General features: G+C 36.3%; 2 protein-coding genes across 2 annotated transcripts; one reads left to right on the top strand and one right to left on the bottom strand.

Moving 5' to 3' along the window:
* Nucleotides 1-1,492: 1,492 nt before the first annotated feature.
* On the bottom strand, nucleotides 1,493-2,752 carry LOC141679474 (uncharacterized). The gene has a single exon (XM_074485969.1). It carries the CDS (start codon nucleotides 2,750-2,752, stop codon nucleotides 1,493-1,495), a length of 1,260 nt encoding a protein of 419 aa, XP_074342070.1.
* A 3,693-nt stretch (nucleotides 2,753-6,445) lies between these two features.
* On the top strand, nucleotides 6,446-14,631 carry LOC141676896 (4-hydroxy-3-methylbut-2-en-1-yl diphosphate synthase (ferredoxin), chloroplastic-like). Its single transcript, XM_074482619.1, has 20 exons — nucleotides 6,446-6,576; nucleotides 6,974-7,218; nucleotides 7,610-7,767; nucleotides 8,435-8,541; nucleotides 8,623-8,723; nucleotides 8,802-8,878; nucleotides 9,443-9,562; nucleotides 9,661-9,891; nucleotides 10,091-10,207; nucleotides 10,289-10,363; nucleotides 10,450-10,527; nucleotides 10,660-10,719; nucleotides 10,809-10,871; nucleotides 11,025-11,169; nucleotides 11,257-11,395; nucleotides 11,867-11,944; nucleotides 12,014-12,173; nucleotides 12,258-12,356; nucleotides 12,461-12,565; nucleotides 14,244-14,631. The coding sequence occupies exons 2-20, from the start codon at nucleotides 7,008-7,010 to the stop codon at nucleotides 14,343-14,345; spliced, it is 2,226 nt and encodes a 741-aa protein (XP_074338720.1). The 5' UTR covers nucleotides 6,446-6,576; nucleotides 6,974-7,007; the 3' UTR covers nucleotides 14,346-14,631.
* The last annotated feature ends 3,622 nt before the right edge of the window (nucleotides 14,632-18,253 follow it).

Genomic DNA, 18,253 nt, shown 5'->3' with positions numbered 1-18,253 from the left:
GGAGGCTGGGAGAGGTACCTTTTAATATCTTCAAATGTGCTTAGGCATTCCTGGCTCCAATTAACTTCTCTCTTGTTGGTTGCCCCTTTAAATAGATCAAAGAAGGGTAGACATCTCTCAGCTAGCTTTGAGATGAATCTTCTAAGTGCTGCCAGTGACCCTGTTAGCTTCTGCACATCCTTTTGGGTCCTAGGAGGTTTCATCTCCTGGATCACCTTTATCTTTTATGGGTTGGCTTCAATTCCCCGGTTGCTGATCATGAACCCAAATAATTTTCCTGCCCCTACTCCGAATATGCACTTTTCTGGATTGAGCTTGAGTGAGTATTTCCTCAAGTTGTCAAAGCGTTCTCTTAGGTCTCCTATGTGACCGTGGATGCTTGTGCACTTTGTAATCATGTCATCAACGTAGGATTCCAGGTTCCTTCCAAGCTGGTCTTTGAAGATTTTATTCATTGCTCTCTGGTAGGTTGTTCCTGCATTAGTCAATCCAAAAGGCAACATTACATAGACATAGACCGCCCTGTGGGTGATGAAGGCTGTCTTCAGGACATCTCTCGGATTCATTTTGATCTGGTTGTACCTCAAGTAGGCGTCTATGAAACTCAGCATGACGTGCCCGGATGTGGCGTCAATCAATTGATCAATATTTGGCAAGGGATAAGGATCTTTGGGGCATGCACTATTCAAGTCGGTGTAGTTGACACACATTCTCCATTTCCCGTTTGCCTTTTTCACCATCACAACATTTGCCAACCATTCCGGGTACTTAACCTCGCATATAATCTTAGCTTTCAGTAGTTTCTCAACCTCTTCATCTATTATTTTCTGCCTCTCTGGGGTAAAATTTCTTCTTTTCTGCTTAACTGGTTTCCTCTCTGGGTTGACATCCAAGCTATGGATTCGTCCAATCCGGGCATGTCTCTTGGGCTCCAGGAAAATATGTCAAAGTACCCTTGGAGCAATGACACCAGGTCTTCTCTGAAAGCAGTTCCGAGTCCGGATCCAATTTTTACCTTCCTGGAAGGATTGCTTTCATCAATCATAATTGTTTCTGTTTCCACTGCAGGCTCAATCTTGGTTTGATCCATGTTTGATACCAATTGTTGGATCCGGGTGTCTGTATTCTTCTTTATATAGATCTGACCCTGGGATGTCATTTCTTTTTGGTTGCTTTCCCCTACTTTACTTGTTTCAGGGTTGGTTGCTTACACAGTAGGATTGCCCTTGCTGAGGCCTGGGCTCAATTCAATCTTTGCTGTGACTTGGTTGCTTTTTTGCTCTTTCGAGCTTAGCTTGGTTGTTTTTGGATCCGGGATGGATTCTATAATCTGGACTTCTTTTCTCGCATCATCCCTTGAGTGGAGGCGATGTTTCTTAATGCTTTGCTATTTGCGAAGGACTACGACCTTCCTCTTGTTGTCTTGGTGAGTTTCAACCATGACCAGGGCCTGGCTATAACATCTTTCAGCGACCTCATAGTCTCCCTTAACTTATCCTATCCCCGTTGGAGTTGGGAATTTGATTTTCAAGTGTGATATGGACGTGATTGCTTGTATCTTGGTCAGAGCTGAGCGTCCAATTATTCCGTTGTAGGATGAGGGAGTGTTAATCACGTAAAATTTTATGGCATGGGTGACTTGATTTGGGGCCGATCCAAATATCACTGGCAAGTATAAGGTTCCCTGGATCGGGACCAAGTTATTCCTGAACCCATAGAGAGGGTCCTCTCGACATTCATTTGAACGCACGCTCCCTAGCTTCATCCGGTCCACAGTATGCTTGAAGAGTATGTTTACTGAAGAGCCGTTGTCTATCAGCATTCTCCTTACCTCATTATCAAAAATATCAAGTGTTACCACCAAAGCTTCATTGTGATTCGGGTTGACCCCTTCATAATCCTTACCGCTGAATGAGATTACCATCTCCGGGTAGGATTGGATGGAGAATACTTCATCTCCTGAGCCTGGGCTCCTAGGGGGAGAGTGGGACCCCACTAAGACCACATTCACTATATTTTTTCCTCTCCTTGGTCTGTCTTCCTTCTGATTTGCATCCCGAGAGATGTACTGATTCAGGTTACCCTTCTTGACTTGGTCTTCAATGAAGTATTTGAGAGAGAGATAATTTTCAGTTTTGTGCCCATGGGTTTCATGATAGTCACATTGTCTGTTGTAAGGCCTGCTCTCCGGGGGAGTCTGCATGGGCTTCAGTGGGTAATATAATGGCTTTCCCTTGATCTCCTTTAGTATCTCTTCTCGGGTCCTGTTCAGTGATGTCCAGTCTGGCTCTTGCCTAGGCTCTCTCGCTTTCCTAGGTGGCCCAGGGTCGCTTTTAGATTCTGTCTTTTGACCCAGTCTTTGAAATATTGGAGTGTTTTGCACCACATTGGTCAGCTGGGCTTGTTGGCTTTGCTTGAACTTCTTTTCATGATGGTAACCCCCTTTCGGTCGGTCATCAGGGGTTTTGTTCCTGGATCCTCCATTCCGAGTCATCCTCATTGCTTGGAGGACGTCCATTTCCTTTATGAACCTGGCTGCCATAGAGTATGCAACAACTAGGCTTTGTGGCTCTTTGTTTATCAGCTCTACAATGTACCTTTCATTGTGTTCCGGATCCAGATTCCTTCGAAATATGCTTAGAGCATCCCTTTCATCAAGATTCGAGACTTTGTTGATTGCTTCCTGGAATCTCCGCATATAGGTCGAGAGTGCTTTGTTGTCGTATTGGCGGATTGTTTCCAGGTGACACATGTGTATTTCGTGTGTCTCATTGGCTCTGAATCTTCTAAGGAAGGCTCCCCTGAACTCTTTCCAGGAGTGGATGCTTCGTGATGGGATCCTAATGAACCATCTTTAAGCCCCCCCTTTGAGGGTCGAGGCGAAGAACCTGGACTTTGTTAAGTCGTTTTAGTAATATATTTGGGCGATTTGTTCGAAGTAATTTAGGTGTTCTTCCGGATCCCCCAGCCCATCAAAAGAATCAAAGTTGTAATGTTTGAGATTTTTCTGTCGAGGGATGACTTCTAGGGAGTGACTGAAGGGCGTCAGAGTCTCCCCAACTTCCAATCCAGAATCTTTTTCCATCTTTCGTTGGAGCTCATAAATCATATCTTTCCGATCCTTCTGGCCCTCCTCATCATCGTCAGAAATGACCTCGAGGTTGGGGTCCCTCCGGGCCCTTTTGCCTTTGGTCTTAGCTAGGAGTCTCTCCTCTTCTTGCTGCATTCTTTTCTGAATCTTTAGGTCAAGCTTTACTTCTTCTTCTCCTCTTATTTGTTCCCTCATCTCTTCCAACTTTTTCTTCCTGGTTGCTTCTGTCTCCTTCTTGCTATGCTCTTTTTGATTCTTTTTTGCCTTACTCCGATTCGGTCGAAGACAGATCTCCTAGATTGTTGAGAGTCCTCGGACTCTTCTTGATCATCCTCTTGCTCATATTCTATCTGAGACCAGGCTTGTTCATCTTTGTAGAGTCTGATTGATTTAGCCAGTTCATGGTTTGTTAAGTTGGCCATATGCTCCTCTGCCACTGGAAGGTGAATCCAGGGGCACCGAGACCCAATGATGGAGCCCCCTCCTTTTAGCGCCAAATGATGAAGGTGTGTGATATGTTAGTTGTTGATAGCTGTCATCGTCACGTGCCCACGTACCCTTCCTTGGCGGGTTATGGAGTGTGCATGTGCTTGTTAGGAACCCCCTCAGGTCTGCCCTATCTGGGTGGTCCTGGATCCGGGTTGGATCATGATTGGTAGGTGATTCAGATCATGGGTTAGATCCTGGCAGGGAGATGATCCAGGTCCTGGGTTGGATCCTGGCTGGGAGATGATCCAGGTCCCAGGTGGTCCCGAGCCTGGGTCTCTGCACTTGATTGTACTGGGTGAGGTTGGTCTTGGTCCATCAATTGAGCCTGTTATCCCTTAAATTCAGGTTGGGCCCTAAACATGTTGCTTATACCCTATCAGAAACCACTGGTGGTGACAAAAGATACCGATGGACGAAGCTAAATCTTTAGGTAACACGGAAAGTCGCTAAATGAATCTTATATAGAAATGTTGGGAAATGGAACCTTTCCTTTGTACTCCCTCCGTCCCACTGAGTTTTTTACATTGGGTGGGGGACGGGGGATCGTACACATTTTAAGGCTCCCGTAAAACATGTTTCCCTAAATAATTTTAAATATTTTTTTCTTCTAAATAAAAATATAATGTTTAAATTTTTATACAGAAAAAGAAAATTCTAAAAATAAATTATAAAACTATATTTTATAATAATCTTAAAATGCGCGCCAAATATGAGGAAAAAATATGTAAAGAATTTAGTCAACGGAGGACCACGGGACTAGACTGCAAGAATATTCCCAGCGGTAACATCGTGTATATGAAAGACAAGAAAAACAAAAATTAGCTTTCAACAATTCAAATACATGTCTTCTTTTCGTCTTCCGTATCCCTCTTGGAATATTCCTAGCTTATTCTAGATTACTCCACCAAATGCCTCAAATAATAAAATAGAAAACATTTTATGTATTTTTTTATGAAAAATAATAAAAAAACAAAGAAAATTAAGGCAAATTTGAGAAAAAATAATTATTTTTAGAAACAATTAACAAGAATAACCATTCTGAACAAAAATGATCAATTTTAACATTTTCGCGGCGGTTGAATATTTCATAAGAGATATCTCTTCCAATCTAATACTCGATAAAATAATAATCTTGATTAATTAAAATTTTTTTGCAGTCCCGACTTGGACCCTTTAATATAAATTAATAATTAGCTAAATTTTTAAGACAATAATTTTTTATTAAAATATGTAGTTTCCCTATAATATACTCCCTCCGTCAGAAAAATGATAAAGTAGTGGAGAAAAATTGAAAAAATGAGTAAAGTAGTGGGACCGATTAATATTATATGTATAAAGTGGTTATAGTGGAGGAAAATAGTGGATGTAGTTAATTTAAAAATTATAAAAACTTTACTATTTTTGGAAAGTTTTGAAATGTAAACAATTGGATGGGACATCCCAAAAAGGAAAGTGTAAACAAATGGGAGGGACAGATGGAGTATAAATTAATAGTTACATCTTATATCAAACGTTATATATTTATATTTAAATTTATTTCAAAATAAGGCATTAATGTAACTGACACCTTTTGAAAGTAATTTGTCCATATATTTCATTTATATTTTTCTGAGTGCATCATGGATCTAGTGTATTATTTATATACTTTAATAGAAAATTACGCATTATCATTGTTTTTTTAAAGAAATTATTTATTGAGATCCGCTGAAACTTAGTATTTGCTTAAACAGGGGTGTTATTATCTTAGATTTTAAATTATTGATAGTAATTCATGAATTTTAAAAGATTTTTGTTAATTTTAATTGTTCGTGAATTTCGACGGAATTATAGAAAAATCTTGGAGAGTTTTGCTGATTTCGTGAAATTTTCCGGAAATTATTCAAAATCTCATGTATTTTAAAAAATTAAAAATGAACTAGCAAATTCATCAAAATTCACCACTTTTTCAAATAAAAAAAATTCACCGACTTTTAAATACCATCAGATTTTGATGAATTTTCAAAATTTTAAATTGAATATCGTTCGGTTTCGGAATACTTTTTAAAATCTGAATTGAATACATTCAGATTTTAAAAGACCTTTTCTAAACTTTATTGAATATGATCCGATTTTAAAGAATTTTTTAAAATCCAAATTCAATACTTTTTTATTTCATGAATCCAAAAAACCCTTTAAAATCTTTATTTTTATCTTCCGGTTCATCTTATTTCTCGTTTCCACTAAAATTATAAACTGCTAAATATTTGGGCATCACCTCACAATTCAGTCAATGCTTCATTTTCGTAAGTATTATCAATAACATTTTTGACATTTATTACATTACGATAATCAATAACTTTTTTGACATATTTATTTGTAAATATATAATATATAATTAATATATTGATAAATTAATAAATTATTATTTATCGATTAATATTTTAATTAATTAATAAATTTTTTGGTCCCGAATGTAATAATTTATCGAGGTGTACATGTAATTTAAACAAAACAAAACAAAATTAATATATATATCAATGTTGTAAAAATCGGAAATCGGGAAAGATCGGTCGAGTTACCGATTTGGGATTAATTGAAAATCGAGTACTAATCTCAAGGATTAATTGAAGTAAAAATCGGATGTATTATAATATTAAATTATATTTAATATATTATTATGATTATATTAGTTATTTATTAATAAATATATATTTATTATAACATAATTTCTATAATTATTTATATTTAAAATTATATATTATTTTAGTTTTAATAAATAACCATATATACTTCAAATAAAGGAATATTCTTAACAATTAATGAGATTTCAAAAATTGAATTGTTTGGATACTTTAAAGGGGATTAATGAATTAAATCGGGTATTTTCAGAATACGTTTATCAATATATGTGTAATATAATCCATTATGCTGGCAAAAAATTTAATCTTCTTGCACCACAAATATTATCTCCCAGGACAGGAATCTCCTCTCGTCCAAACTGGCGGAACATCCAAACTGTAAGTAGCTTCATTTCATGTACTTTACATACAATTTATGTATCTATGTATTTATATCTATGTACATACCTCTTTAATCTGCTCAATGATCAATTACTTGCTATTCTTTCCATTACTCTGTAAAAACTTATCAAGAATCTCTTTGTTTCTTTATATCATATATATATGTGTATCACAATAACTTCTTGGCTTTGTAGAAGTAATAACAATGTTGTATGTGAATAACAAAAGATCAAACTAATAAGTTGAAACTGTATTAATTGTTGGGCTGTCTTTAAATATAGTTATATGTTGTTATCAGATGAGTTTATGAGTGTAATGGCAAAGAATATGCACTGTTTGATAAGATATTGATTTTTAGTTGAACATTTTTGATTAATTGTATTTTGCGTTACAGGATTGTGAAATATTGAATTTATAAGGTTGTTTAGATGGCCGCGACTGGAGCTGTTCCAACTGCTTTTACTAGTCTAAAAAGCAAGGACCATGGCCTAGGATTTACCAGAAATATGGAATTTATAAAGGTTTCGGAATTGGATAGAGTTAAGTTTCGTCGGACCAAGGTTTCTGTGATTAGGAATTCTAGCTCTGGGTCAGAAACTGTTCAACTGCAGCCTGCATCAGAAGGGAGTCCTCTCTTAGGTACAAGTTTATTTCTATTGAAGCTAAGCTATGTATTTTTGTGTCTTGTTATACTTTTTGAAGTTAACTTTGACCTTTTGCTATTAAACTTGAGGAGTTTATTCAGGCCAAAACTTTGAGTTCTGATACAATATACTAGCTCGTTATTAGATATTTATCTCTTAAAAAATAATCCAAGTCTGACTAAACTGAACTATATGTAGGTTTTTAGTTTGAATGTATTTACTCGTGAACGATCTTTATCATTCCAGTGGCTTCTCATAGTTAAAACTAAATTGATGAGATCTAAGTTGCAGTTTTATCATAATAATTTTGTTTGTAATCCACTATCTGTTCGAGTTAGAAAGCACAAATATATGTATGAAGATGATCGATTATCTTTTTAATGTAGTTCCAAGGCAAAAATATTGTGAATCCACACACAAGACCATAAGGAGAAAAACCAACACAGTGATGGTAGGCAATGTGGCTATCGGCAGCGAACATCCTATAAGAATTCAAACAATGACGACAACTGATACCAAGGATATTGCAGGAACAGTAGAGCAGGTTCCTATATATTTTTTATTTTTTTGTAATAAACTATCTAATATATCTGTATGGTGATAAGAGTTTCCTCCAACGCAACATACTTTAGTAAGGTGCCATCTCTCGGAATATCTAGATTATATAAATTTTCTTTTCCACTTAATTTCAGTATAATCCTTCTTTGAAAGTCATTTTTACTTCCTTGATGTTACATTTCTCCTCAGAGTTTACTCTTACCAACCTAAGGTACAATTCATCTCATCTATTCAAAGATTCTACTTCTTGCATACTGTTAAATCTGAGTCTCGAGTCTCGACATGCTGAATGTTGAATTTTGATAAATTTTAGTAGTAGATCTTACCTAAACCTGACCCTGCACACACAATTTTGTCTCTTCATGCAACCAGGACACTGACAACATGCAGTTTGCAGTCTCTGTACAGCTATAAATCTCCTCTTCCTTTTTACTACTACTCTTTGTCTTTCTTTATATACCAACTTCACTAATATGCTCTTCATAGGTTCTAAAATTTAAAGGGAAGATTATTTATCTACACAAACACATATGCATAATAGTTCCAGTGTTATGACCACATCATCTTTTCCACTTGTGCACATGTCTAAACGGGGATGAAATTCTATGATATTTCTGTAGTTGACTGATTATCTGGTAATTTTGTCTGCGTAGGTGATGCAAATAGCTGACAAAGGAGCTGATATTGTTCGCTTAACTGTGCAAGGGAAAAAGGAGGCAGATGCATGCTTCGAGATTAAAAACTCCCTTGTTCAAAAAAAGTAGGTACTTAGTTTATCAAGCTTTGGCTAATTATAATTAGTTAATAAATATATAACCTCAATTGCTCATAACTTATGCAGCTATAACATACCATTGGTGGCAGACATTCATTTTGCTCCTCCTATTGCAATGCGAGTTGCTGAATGCTTTGACAAAATCCGTGTCAACCCAGGAAATTATGGTAATATCTCCACTAATTTATCCTATCCATAGATTTCATTGTCAACTATTATGGCTCTAATACAAGTATTCATTGCAGCTGATAGACGGGCTCAGTTTGAGACACTGGAGTACACAGAAGATGACTATCAGAAAGAACTTGAACATATTGAAGAGGTCAGATAAAGTTGTTATGATGTAGCCACACATGAAAATAATTCAGAGCCAAATATCCAGTAAAAATTGAAGGATATGGCTATAAACATTTCCAAATAGATTAGAATATAACTTATTGGGTCTTTGTTGTCACCTGATTATATGTTCTGGTACAGACCTAGTCTGAATTTTGGTGTTATAGAAAAGTTGTTAACCTTAAATTTTATAAACTTTCTACTATTAAAGGAAGGGCGACTGGACCATGAAATCACACACTATATAAAACAAAAACATTAAAAGCTGATAAACCATCTACGCATTTAATCAGGTCCCGTGTTATTCCCCAACAACTTATCTTATTATAATCTAGTTTATACTTTTGGTCTGCAATTTTTTTTAAGTAAACTACATTACTTCACAATTTATCAGTAGATTTAATTATTTAAATCGTCGTGACCACTTATTTCTGCATTTCCTCATTTTAACAAATAATATATGTAATGTAACATGATATAAATATTAGGTCTGCTAGGGTATAATCATGTAGCTTAATCTATATATGATAGTAATATCTTTGTATAACAGGTTTTTACTCCATTAGTTGAGAAATGTAAGAAATATGGAAGGGCAATGCGTATTGGGACAAACCATGGCAGCCTTTCTGATCGTATCATGAGTTACTATGGAGATTCTCCTAGGGGAATGGTAAGAAGAATTCTGTTCATTGTCTGTAAGCTTACTTTTATGTATTTTCTAACGTTCTATTAAATTTATAACATTGTAGTCGTCTTACTGTGAAACAGGTTGAATCCGCCTTCGAGTTTGCAAGAATATGTAGGAAGCATGACTACCATAATTTTATGTTTTCAATGAAAGCAAGCAACCCAGTTGTCATGGTCCAAGCATACCGTCTACTTGTAGCTGAAATGTATGTCCAGGGTTGGGATTATCCATTGCACTTGGGAGTTACTGAAGCTGGTGAGGGAGAAGATGGGCGGATGAAATCTGCTATTGGCATTGGAACACTGCTTCAGGTCTTGTTCTATCTAACTAAAGATAATATTGATTACATAGATCTTCAAGATGTTACATTTGTTCTATCAGTCTAATAGATTTCAGATCAATTTTTGTGGTATATATCTAAATTTTGTTACTTAATATATATTCTTTTTAACCTTATTATGTTTAAATAGATGTAGAATTATCGTCTGATATTAATGTTTCTGTCAACAGGACGGTTTGGGTGATACAATCAGGGTATCCCTTACAGAACCCCCAGTTGAAGAAATAGACCCGTGCAGAAGGCTTGCCAATCTTGGTATGAGAGCAGCTAGTTTGCAGCAAGGGGTGGTAAGCTTTCCGGCCTTTGTTAACAATCCTTCTATTCTTCTGAGTACAGCTTCATCTAGTAGTCGGGTTATTGTCATTCAGGAACCATTTGAAGAAAAGCACAGACATTACTTTGATTTTCAAAGGAGAACTGGTCAACTTCCAGTGCAGAAGGAGGTACAGAGCAAGGGGATAGTATTTCTTTCACAGCTAAGTGCCGCAGTTCGCGTATGGCAATTAAAATTTCCTATGTTTATTGGCAGGGTGAGGAAGTGGATTACAGAGGTGCCCTCCACAGAGATGGATCTGTTTTCATGTCAGTTTCCTTGGATCAATTGAAGGTTCTACTTCTCATTATTGTTTTCTTACACTTCTTAATTATCTTCTTTACAATGCAGTTGTTCTACAATGCAATTGTTCTACAATTTGCTGTCAGAGCTTGAATCTTAAACTTCCCTTTTCCTTTTATCCAGAAACCTGAGCTCCTCTACAGATCACTAGCAGCTAAACTTATTGTTGGCATGCCATTTAAGGTTTCTCTTGCTTTTTGTTGTACATAAGAACTTAGTTAAGAAACTTATTGTGTATGCACAACCATTTTAATTATTTCCTATTAAATCAGGACTTGGCAACTGTGGACTCGATCTTACTGAGAGAGCTTCCATCACTAGATGACAAAAATGCAGTAAGGACTTCATCTATTGCAAGATTCTCTATTCTGTTAAGCGTTTTATTCCTTTTCAGTTTTCTCAGTCATTCCATTCCATTCTGTACTATCTATCTATAATTTGATTGAGCTGTGGAATGACTTGTTATAATTTATTTCTCTCATTATCAGCGACTAGCTCTTAAAAGGTTGGTAGATGTAAGTATGGGAGTGATAACTCCGCTTTCAGAGCAACTAACTAAGCCTTTTCCAAATGCAATTGTTCTGACGACTCTTCAAGAGTTATCCACTGGTGCTGACAAGCTTTTGCCTGAAGGTGTGCCTTTTACAACGATCGTGTGTGCTCTATAGAGACTACAATGCACGTAGCATTTCTGGTAATGCACCATAAAATTGTTTGCAGGCACGCGTTTGGTTGTGTCAGTACGTGGTGATGAACCACAAGAACAGCTGCAATACCTAAAGAGCAGTGATGCCACCATGATTTTCCATGACTTACCATATAATGAAGAGAAAGTTGGAAGAGTGCAGGCTGCCAGGAGGTATAAGCATGAATGTGACATGCATAATTTGTCCTTATCAAAGAAGTTTGGGTATATGTATATCATAATTATTTTTGAAAGGAGGGGGTACACATGAAGCTATTTATGTCTGTGTTATATGTATATTATACGAACATCTGCATCAAGAATTGCAGGCACAAATAGATAGCAACATTTATGTGCAAACACTATTGATGGTCACAGGGATGTATATATGTGACACACGCAAGTAGTTGAGCATGTCAATAACCCTTGTCCTTAGCCTTGGTGCTGAAACACCTGGGAATCTGGGATTACACTGGAAGAGCTTTCAGTTGCTTATGCTTGATGGCACGGAAAATTTGTTATTTTTTTAATATTATGGCTTGTGTCTTTGGTTCAATTTATTTACTTTCTATCAAATTTGCATATTACTTTCGTATTGTAACAGTTGGAGCAGGTCCTTACATTTTTTAATGTTAACTGTGGCAGATTATTTGAATATCTTTCTGAACATAGCCTAGATTTCCCTGTGATTCATCACATACATTTCCCCAAAGGAATTCACAGGTAACCATAAACAGTAAACTTCTTTTGGGACCTGTGGAGATATTTTACATCACCATTGATTACTTTCAGGGATGATCTAGTCATTGGTGCTGGTACCAATGCCGGGGCCCTTTTAGTTGACGGCCTTGGAGATGGAATCCTCTTGGAAGCCCCAGATCAGGACTTTGATTTTCTTAGAAATACATCTTTTAATTTGCTTCAGGGTTGCAGAATGAGGAATACAAAGACGGTAGGTATTAATTTGGGATATAATTATTTGAACTGACCAGAAAGGATTTTTGACTAAGTTGTGAATTACTCACTCTCAATGCAGGAATATGTCTCTTGCCCTTCTTGCGGAAGGACTCTATTTGACCTTCAAGAAATAAGTGCAGAAATAAGAGAGAAGACATCACACCTGCCTGGTGTTTCGGTAACAATCAAAACTCACTGTCCTTAGTTAAATACAACTTAAATCAACACAAGTTCTACTTTGATTAAATTTTGTCATTTCTTTCTTCATCTTTGATGTGTCAGATCGCGATTATGGGTTGCATCGTAAATGGACCAGGGGAAATGGCTGACGCAGATTTTGGTTATGTTGGTGGTGCTCCAGGAAAAATTGATCTCTATGTTGGAAAGGTACGTTTTTTTGCTTCTCTAATTTGACTCGAGATGTGGTTTAGTGCTGGGTCTCTCGTCAATGTTACAATTTCTTACTGTGAGTTTGCTACATGCACACCCACATTTTATATAGCTTGAGTTTTTGCTTGATTAAAAATAAAATCACCCTCAAGATGCACTTGTATAATGTTAGATCAGGTTTACATGCACTAAACATATCTAGACTTCAGATGGGCTCCCTTTATTGAATTAGGTTCTAGGTTGTTGTAATTGTAACTTCACCTGGTTATGCCATTAGCTTGTTGAGCTAAAGAATTAAATACGTCACCTAATATTGATAAGATTATTTTCGATATCACTGGCCATCTAAAAAAATAATACTGAAAAAAGTCCTACGGAAAAACAAGATTTCACAAACACATAAAGTTGAACTAAACCATAGCAAATTTATGAAAAAATTTTATACATAAAAAAGTCCTGAAATTGATAGGTCTTACTGATGGATTTATTTAATATCTTGTAGTTCTTGTTCCACTCTGTAACACCATATACATGTCATCATAATTACTTCTCAACTGCATCTTATTAAAGAACAAGGAAATGCATACATTCCTAAATGTAGAAAGTCTTCCCTGGTATCTTTTGACTTCTGACTGAGTAAAGCTTCCCAGTAAAGACCTAAAGTACTACAGAGCTTAGATAACTTACACGATATAATGATATGTATAGGCCCCTATCTGCAAAAATAACTACCAGAACTTAGAAAATATCTTCAATTGTTTTAAAACATGGAAAGCAAAATAAATAGGAAACGGAACAGGCTATGAATATTAATGGTAAAAAAACTCGTTACGAAATATTTATCCAGTCATTTATATTTTGGACAAAAATGGTGTTGGAAAAAATCACAATGTTCACATTGTAAATCATGCATGGTTTTAGAAATTTATTGCACTATCCTTAAATTTTGTTGTCCTGATCCTAGAATTAACATTTGTTTTTGACTTCTGGGATTTATGGGGAAGATTTCTGTTTTATGATTGTATCCATATCTTATGTCTGAGTTTGAACATAAACCACAAGAGCACTTTTAGCTTAAAAGTTCTAGATTCAAGGGTTCTGTTGAATGTTCCATGCAATAGAAGGCTTGTAAGCGTCTCAGTCCCTGTCAGTTATATATTGGCCATAAACCCAACAATAAAACTAAAACAAACATAGATGCATGAAAGAAGTTCCAGGCTCCCAGCACCAACATTTCGTCCAATTGGGGAAAAAATAGATCAGGAAGATCAACTTCATAGACTATTTATTCCCCAGTGAATCTGCTGATCTGCCAAATGTATTTCTTCAACTAATACATGCCTGAACCAATAAACTCTTTTCGATAGTCCTGTATATAAACTTAAGCAAAAGCATGGTGATGTAATTATACCTTGTTTATTGCCATTAGTAATACGATTTGGCAGAAAACTGAAACCTTTATGGTTTGGAAGTGCTGGTTACATTTAAAACATAATATGAACATATTGCACATTATTGTTCTTGATATATTAAATGGTCTAAACTTAGTGTACTACTTCGAACTGTTGAGTAGTTCAATCTTATTCTGATTCATCATTAAATGAATTTTTTATGTTTATGATGTCTTTTATATAAGAAGATTGTGTAAGGTTGATTGTCTTGATTTAAATTTCAGACTGTAGTAAAACGAGCTATTGCCATGGAACAAGCAACAGATGCCTTAATCCAGCTCATAAAAGATCATGGCCGCTGGGTTGACCCCCCTGCAGAAGAGTAAGACATGCAGTTTGACTCGACACATCAACTATAAAACTGCTTCCAGCTGGAGATGATAGTGTACATTAACAGGGTACCGTCAGTATGCTTGAACAAATATATAAATTAATGCAGTGTCATCATTGATGGAGCTTCTTAGTTTCTGTGTACACTAGCAGGCAAAGAGGCTCTTGGTTATTTGAATCTCTCATAAGAAAAAAAAATGAATAACTCAACCAAAATGTAGTGTTTACAGTGTGTAAAACAATGTATCATAATATCCTAGAATGGTTTCTTTTATGCTTCTACTTCCCTTTCTTCTAAAATTATATATGTACTAGAAGTTGAATGTCTAAGCCGAGTCTTTAATCGTAAGCAACAGAAAATGTACAGGTAGTTTTGTGTAAAAACAGTTGATCTCAGATTATGATGAATATATGCTTTTCTTGTGCAAAAGGCTCGCCCTTGTATTATATTTGACCAATAAGCATGCAGCCTGAGTTCATCCTTTAGCCTTTAGGCCCCTGAATCAGGATCGAAATCACCAGGTTACTCAAAGGTGCATTATTTACAGTGTTTTGGTTCGTTAAAATATGGAATTGCGTGTCATTCATCCTGGGGACTGATGCGTTTGGTTGGCAAGACGAACTCGTCTTAAAGCATCAAAACTTTTGTAAACCGCGGGTGATTGAGACGTTATTCCCTTTCGGCAAGTCAAAAAGAGTTCGACGTGTGTGGGGTAATTAATTAAAAAGAAAAAAAATGATTACAGCCAGCTAGGGTTGCCTATGGGTAGGGTTAGCCCGACCAACCCGACCCTATCCGATCCTATTTCCGGCAAATCCAAACCGTTAAAATAAAACCGAACTATAAATGGGTTATAAATTAAAAAAGCCGAAGTTAATGGGCTGGGGTTAGGTTTTGTAAATTTGATTTCTAACTCAACCCAACACGAAATTAGACCAACACGAAATTAGACCTGACAATACTGGTACACGACATGTGAGCACGGTACAAAATGACACAAATAATTAGTATTTGGATTCGAAAATTTGGTACACGAACACGAAAGTACACGAACACGAAAAACATGAATATAATTAGTGTTGAGTTTGGGTTTTCAATATAGATACATGACACAGAACGAAAGTACACGAAATAAATAAATAAATAAATAAAATTTTAAAAATATAATATATTCATATATATATATATATTAAATACCAATTGTGAATTTTACCTATGCTAAATAACATATATATAATTGTAAATACTAAAATATATTTTATTATTCCTTAACTACGTGAGTGAGCACTTCACCATTTAATTATCTATTGCATTTTTAACAATTAACATTTTTTTGTATATAATCCGTGTATTTTAATGTACTAAAGCGGGTAAACACGAATATATTAGTTCCGGGTTAGTGTCACCAAATTGGTACACGAATACAAATCCAGGTCGGGTTCGAGTTTAAGGTTTGGTACACGAAAATACGAAAGTACACGGAACGTTTATACACGACACAAAACATTTCCAGGTCTACCCATTAAATACCTCCCTAAGCAAGATAGTTGCTCCTCTCCTAAAGTACTAGCACGAGCTAATAGCAAAAGCAAAGCTAGTAGCCAGCCGCTGCTATCTCTTCCTATATAGCATAGCTTCCAAATAGCCCAAAGCTGTTGTCCTATAGAGCTTCCACCCTCCCTACGCTAAATCAAAGGAGCTACTAGAACAGCTAAGGTAGTAGCCTTTGATTTAGCTCTAGCAGCTAGGAATTGAGCTTTCAAGCTTTGGTTTCATTTAGCTGTAGCTTCTTTTTTTATTTAAAGCCTGTATCAGCTTGGAGCACACTCGATTGAACTCACACAGGGAGCAGTCTTACCCAACAACGGTGTTACAGGACGTCGACATTGGCCAATGAGGAGATTCGGCGGCAAAGAGCTGCTCGAAAAGGGTCATGGTTGGCCCAGTACATCCTCTTGTGCCTCGCCCCTCTCTCTAAAGGGTCTTGGTGCCGAAGAAGGCTCGTGGCGCATGGATTTTCAGTCCTTTGCTCTAACCGGCTGAGCTACCTGAACCACCTTCCTAAAGTCTGTTTTCTTCAAGGATATTTTCAGTCCTTTGCTCTAACCAGCTGAACTACCTTACCACTTGACTAAAGTATGTTTTCTTCATCGAATAGCGTCCTACCTTACCAGAGTCCGGAGAAGAGGAGAGATTCAGAAAAGAGAGAGTCCCTATCCTGGCATTACAAGGATCACTTCACGCAATCCGAAGAGGTTTTGCAGAAGTCCTTAGCCGAGGAACACGGGCGGCTGGCTAATGTTGGGAATCCACCCATCTTGTCAGTAGAGTAAATCACCCTTCTTCCTTTTCCTTAGCCGAAGGGAAGCACTAAGACAGAGTCTGCAGCTGGTAGAGGAGGACGGCGCCCTAGCGAAAGTCGAATTATCTTATTGGTAGTACGTGTTAGCTCTCTTGTTCTTAGACCGGAGGAGGAGGTAAGACATGAGCAGTAGTAGTACGCGTGCGAGTCATAGTAGTTTTCTAGTTTCGAATGTTGATTGTAGCTTTAGTCTAAGCCAAATCTTAGTGTTGGAAGTAGTGTCGATCCCCTCCACCCCCTTTTTCATTACATAGGGAATCCCATCATTTGAATAATATAAGGTAAAAATTAAACCTCTCGGACAGAAAAAAATTTATCTACTTATCACGATGAATTATATTTGTTCGATACACTGTTGTCAATATAAATGTTGAGAAAATAATACAATGGAAAAAAATTACATTTTTTTTTCAATAAATACTATTAAAAAAAGGGCTTGTGTTGCATTGGCACTACATAGCTGAAAAAAGTTTAGATAGAGGTATTGCTTGATCCTAGAAATATTATGGGAGTTCCTTCAATCGGTTTGTTTTCGTTTAAACTATACTAATAAGTAATAACCGAGGAATACTCCCCTTTTTTATTCTAGTTACTTATTATTGATTGAATCTTATTTTTTTCTACTTGGATGAGTAGGCTTCTCCTTTCGATTCACGGAATGTGATCTGGGACCATTTTCTAAAACCCTAGCAAAAAGGCAACTCACACGAGTTCGAGAGCACACATCGGCGCATCACTTGTACGTCTCATAGTTTAGGTAAAAAAATTCTGCTCGTTCCTAATTATTCTTTTAATTATGCTTGTTCATCACTTAATTTGTGTCAATTAGGAATTAGGATTATACTTAATTTGTTCATCTGTTAACTACATATAACTTTCGTTCCAAGTTTTTGTTTATCTCTTAGTTTTACCTATTTGTTTATCTATTAGGATGATTATAATTAATTTGTTCATCTCTTAGCTACATTTAACTTTGTTGTAAAAGATATGTATAATATGCTTCTAAACTGTTCGGTAAATTTTTTTAGTGAATAATATGGTTTAGCTATGTTTAACTTTGTTGTTAATGATATGTATACTGTAAAATATGCTTCCAAACTGTTTGGTAAAATGGTTTAGTGAATAATGTTTGGTAAACTGGTTAAGAGTTAAGATGTTAAGTAATCTTTATGTTTCTATTATATTTTTCAGTATTAATGGAGAGCTTAACCCCAAACACCACCCCTAATTCAGTTCCGATTATCACCCCGATTCCTAATCCAAACAACACCCCTGAGCCAGTTCCAATTATCGCCACAAATCCTGACCCAAACACTACACCTATTGAACTCAAATCACCTAAACAAGAAGGGGATGATGAGCTAAACACAGAAAATAGAAAACCTACAAGACTTCTGATGTTTGGGATCATTTTACCAAGATCTCGAAAGGAAATCCTCTACAGCCGAGGTGCACGTGCAATTATTGCGGGGTAGATTACGCTTGTCACAGTAGACGAGTAGGCACAAGCAGTTTGTGGGCGCATTTGGACAAGTGTAAGA

This window comes from Apium graveolens, chromosome 8 (genome assembly GCF_009905375.1).
Source record: "Apium graveolens cultivar Ventura chromosome 8, ASM990537v1, whole genome shotgun sequence".
NCBI classification, from domain to species: Eukaryota; Viridiplantae; Streptophyta; class Magnoliopsida; order Apiales; family Apiaceae; genus Apium; species Apium graveolens.
The sequence above is the reverse complement of the archived record's forward strand: the minus strand, read 5'-3'. Positions and strand labels throughout refer to the sequence as shown.

Coding starts and splice junctions, on each gene's coding strand:
- LOC141679474 (XM_074485969.1), bottom strand. CDS start 2,752: ATGTGTCACCTGGAAACAATCCGCCAATACGACAACAAAGCACTCTCG.
- LOC141676896 (XM_074482619.1), top strand. CDS start 7,008: ATGGCCGCGACTGGAGCTGTTCCAACTGCTTTTACTAGTCTAAAAAGC. Junction 11,170..11,256: donor TGACAAGCTTTTGCCTGAAG/GTGTGCCTTTTA, acceptor AATTGTTTGCAG/GCACGCGTTTGGTTGTGTCA. Junction 12,566..14,243: donor TTGATCTCTATGTTGGAAAG/GTACGTTTTTTT, acceptor TTTAAATTTCAG/ACTGTAGTAAAACGAGCTAT.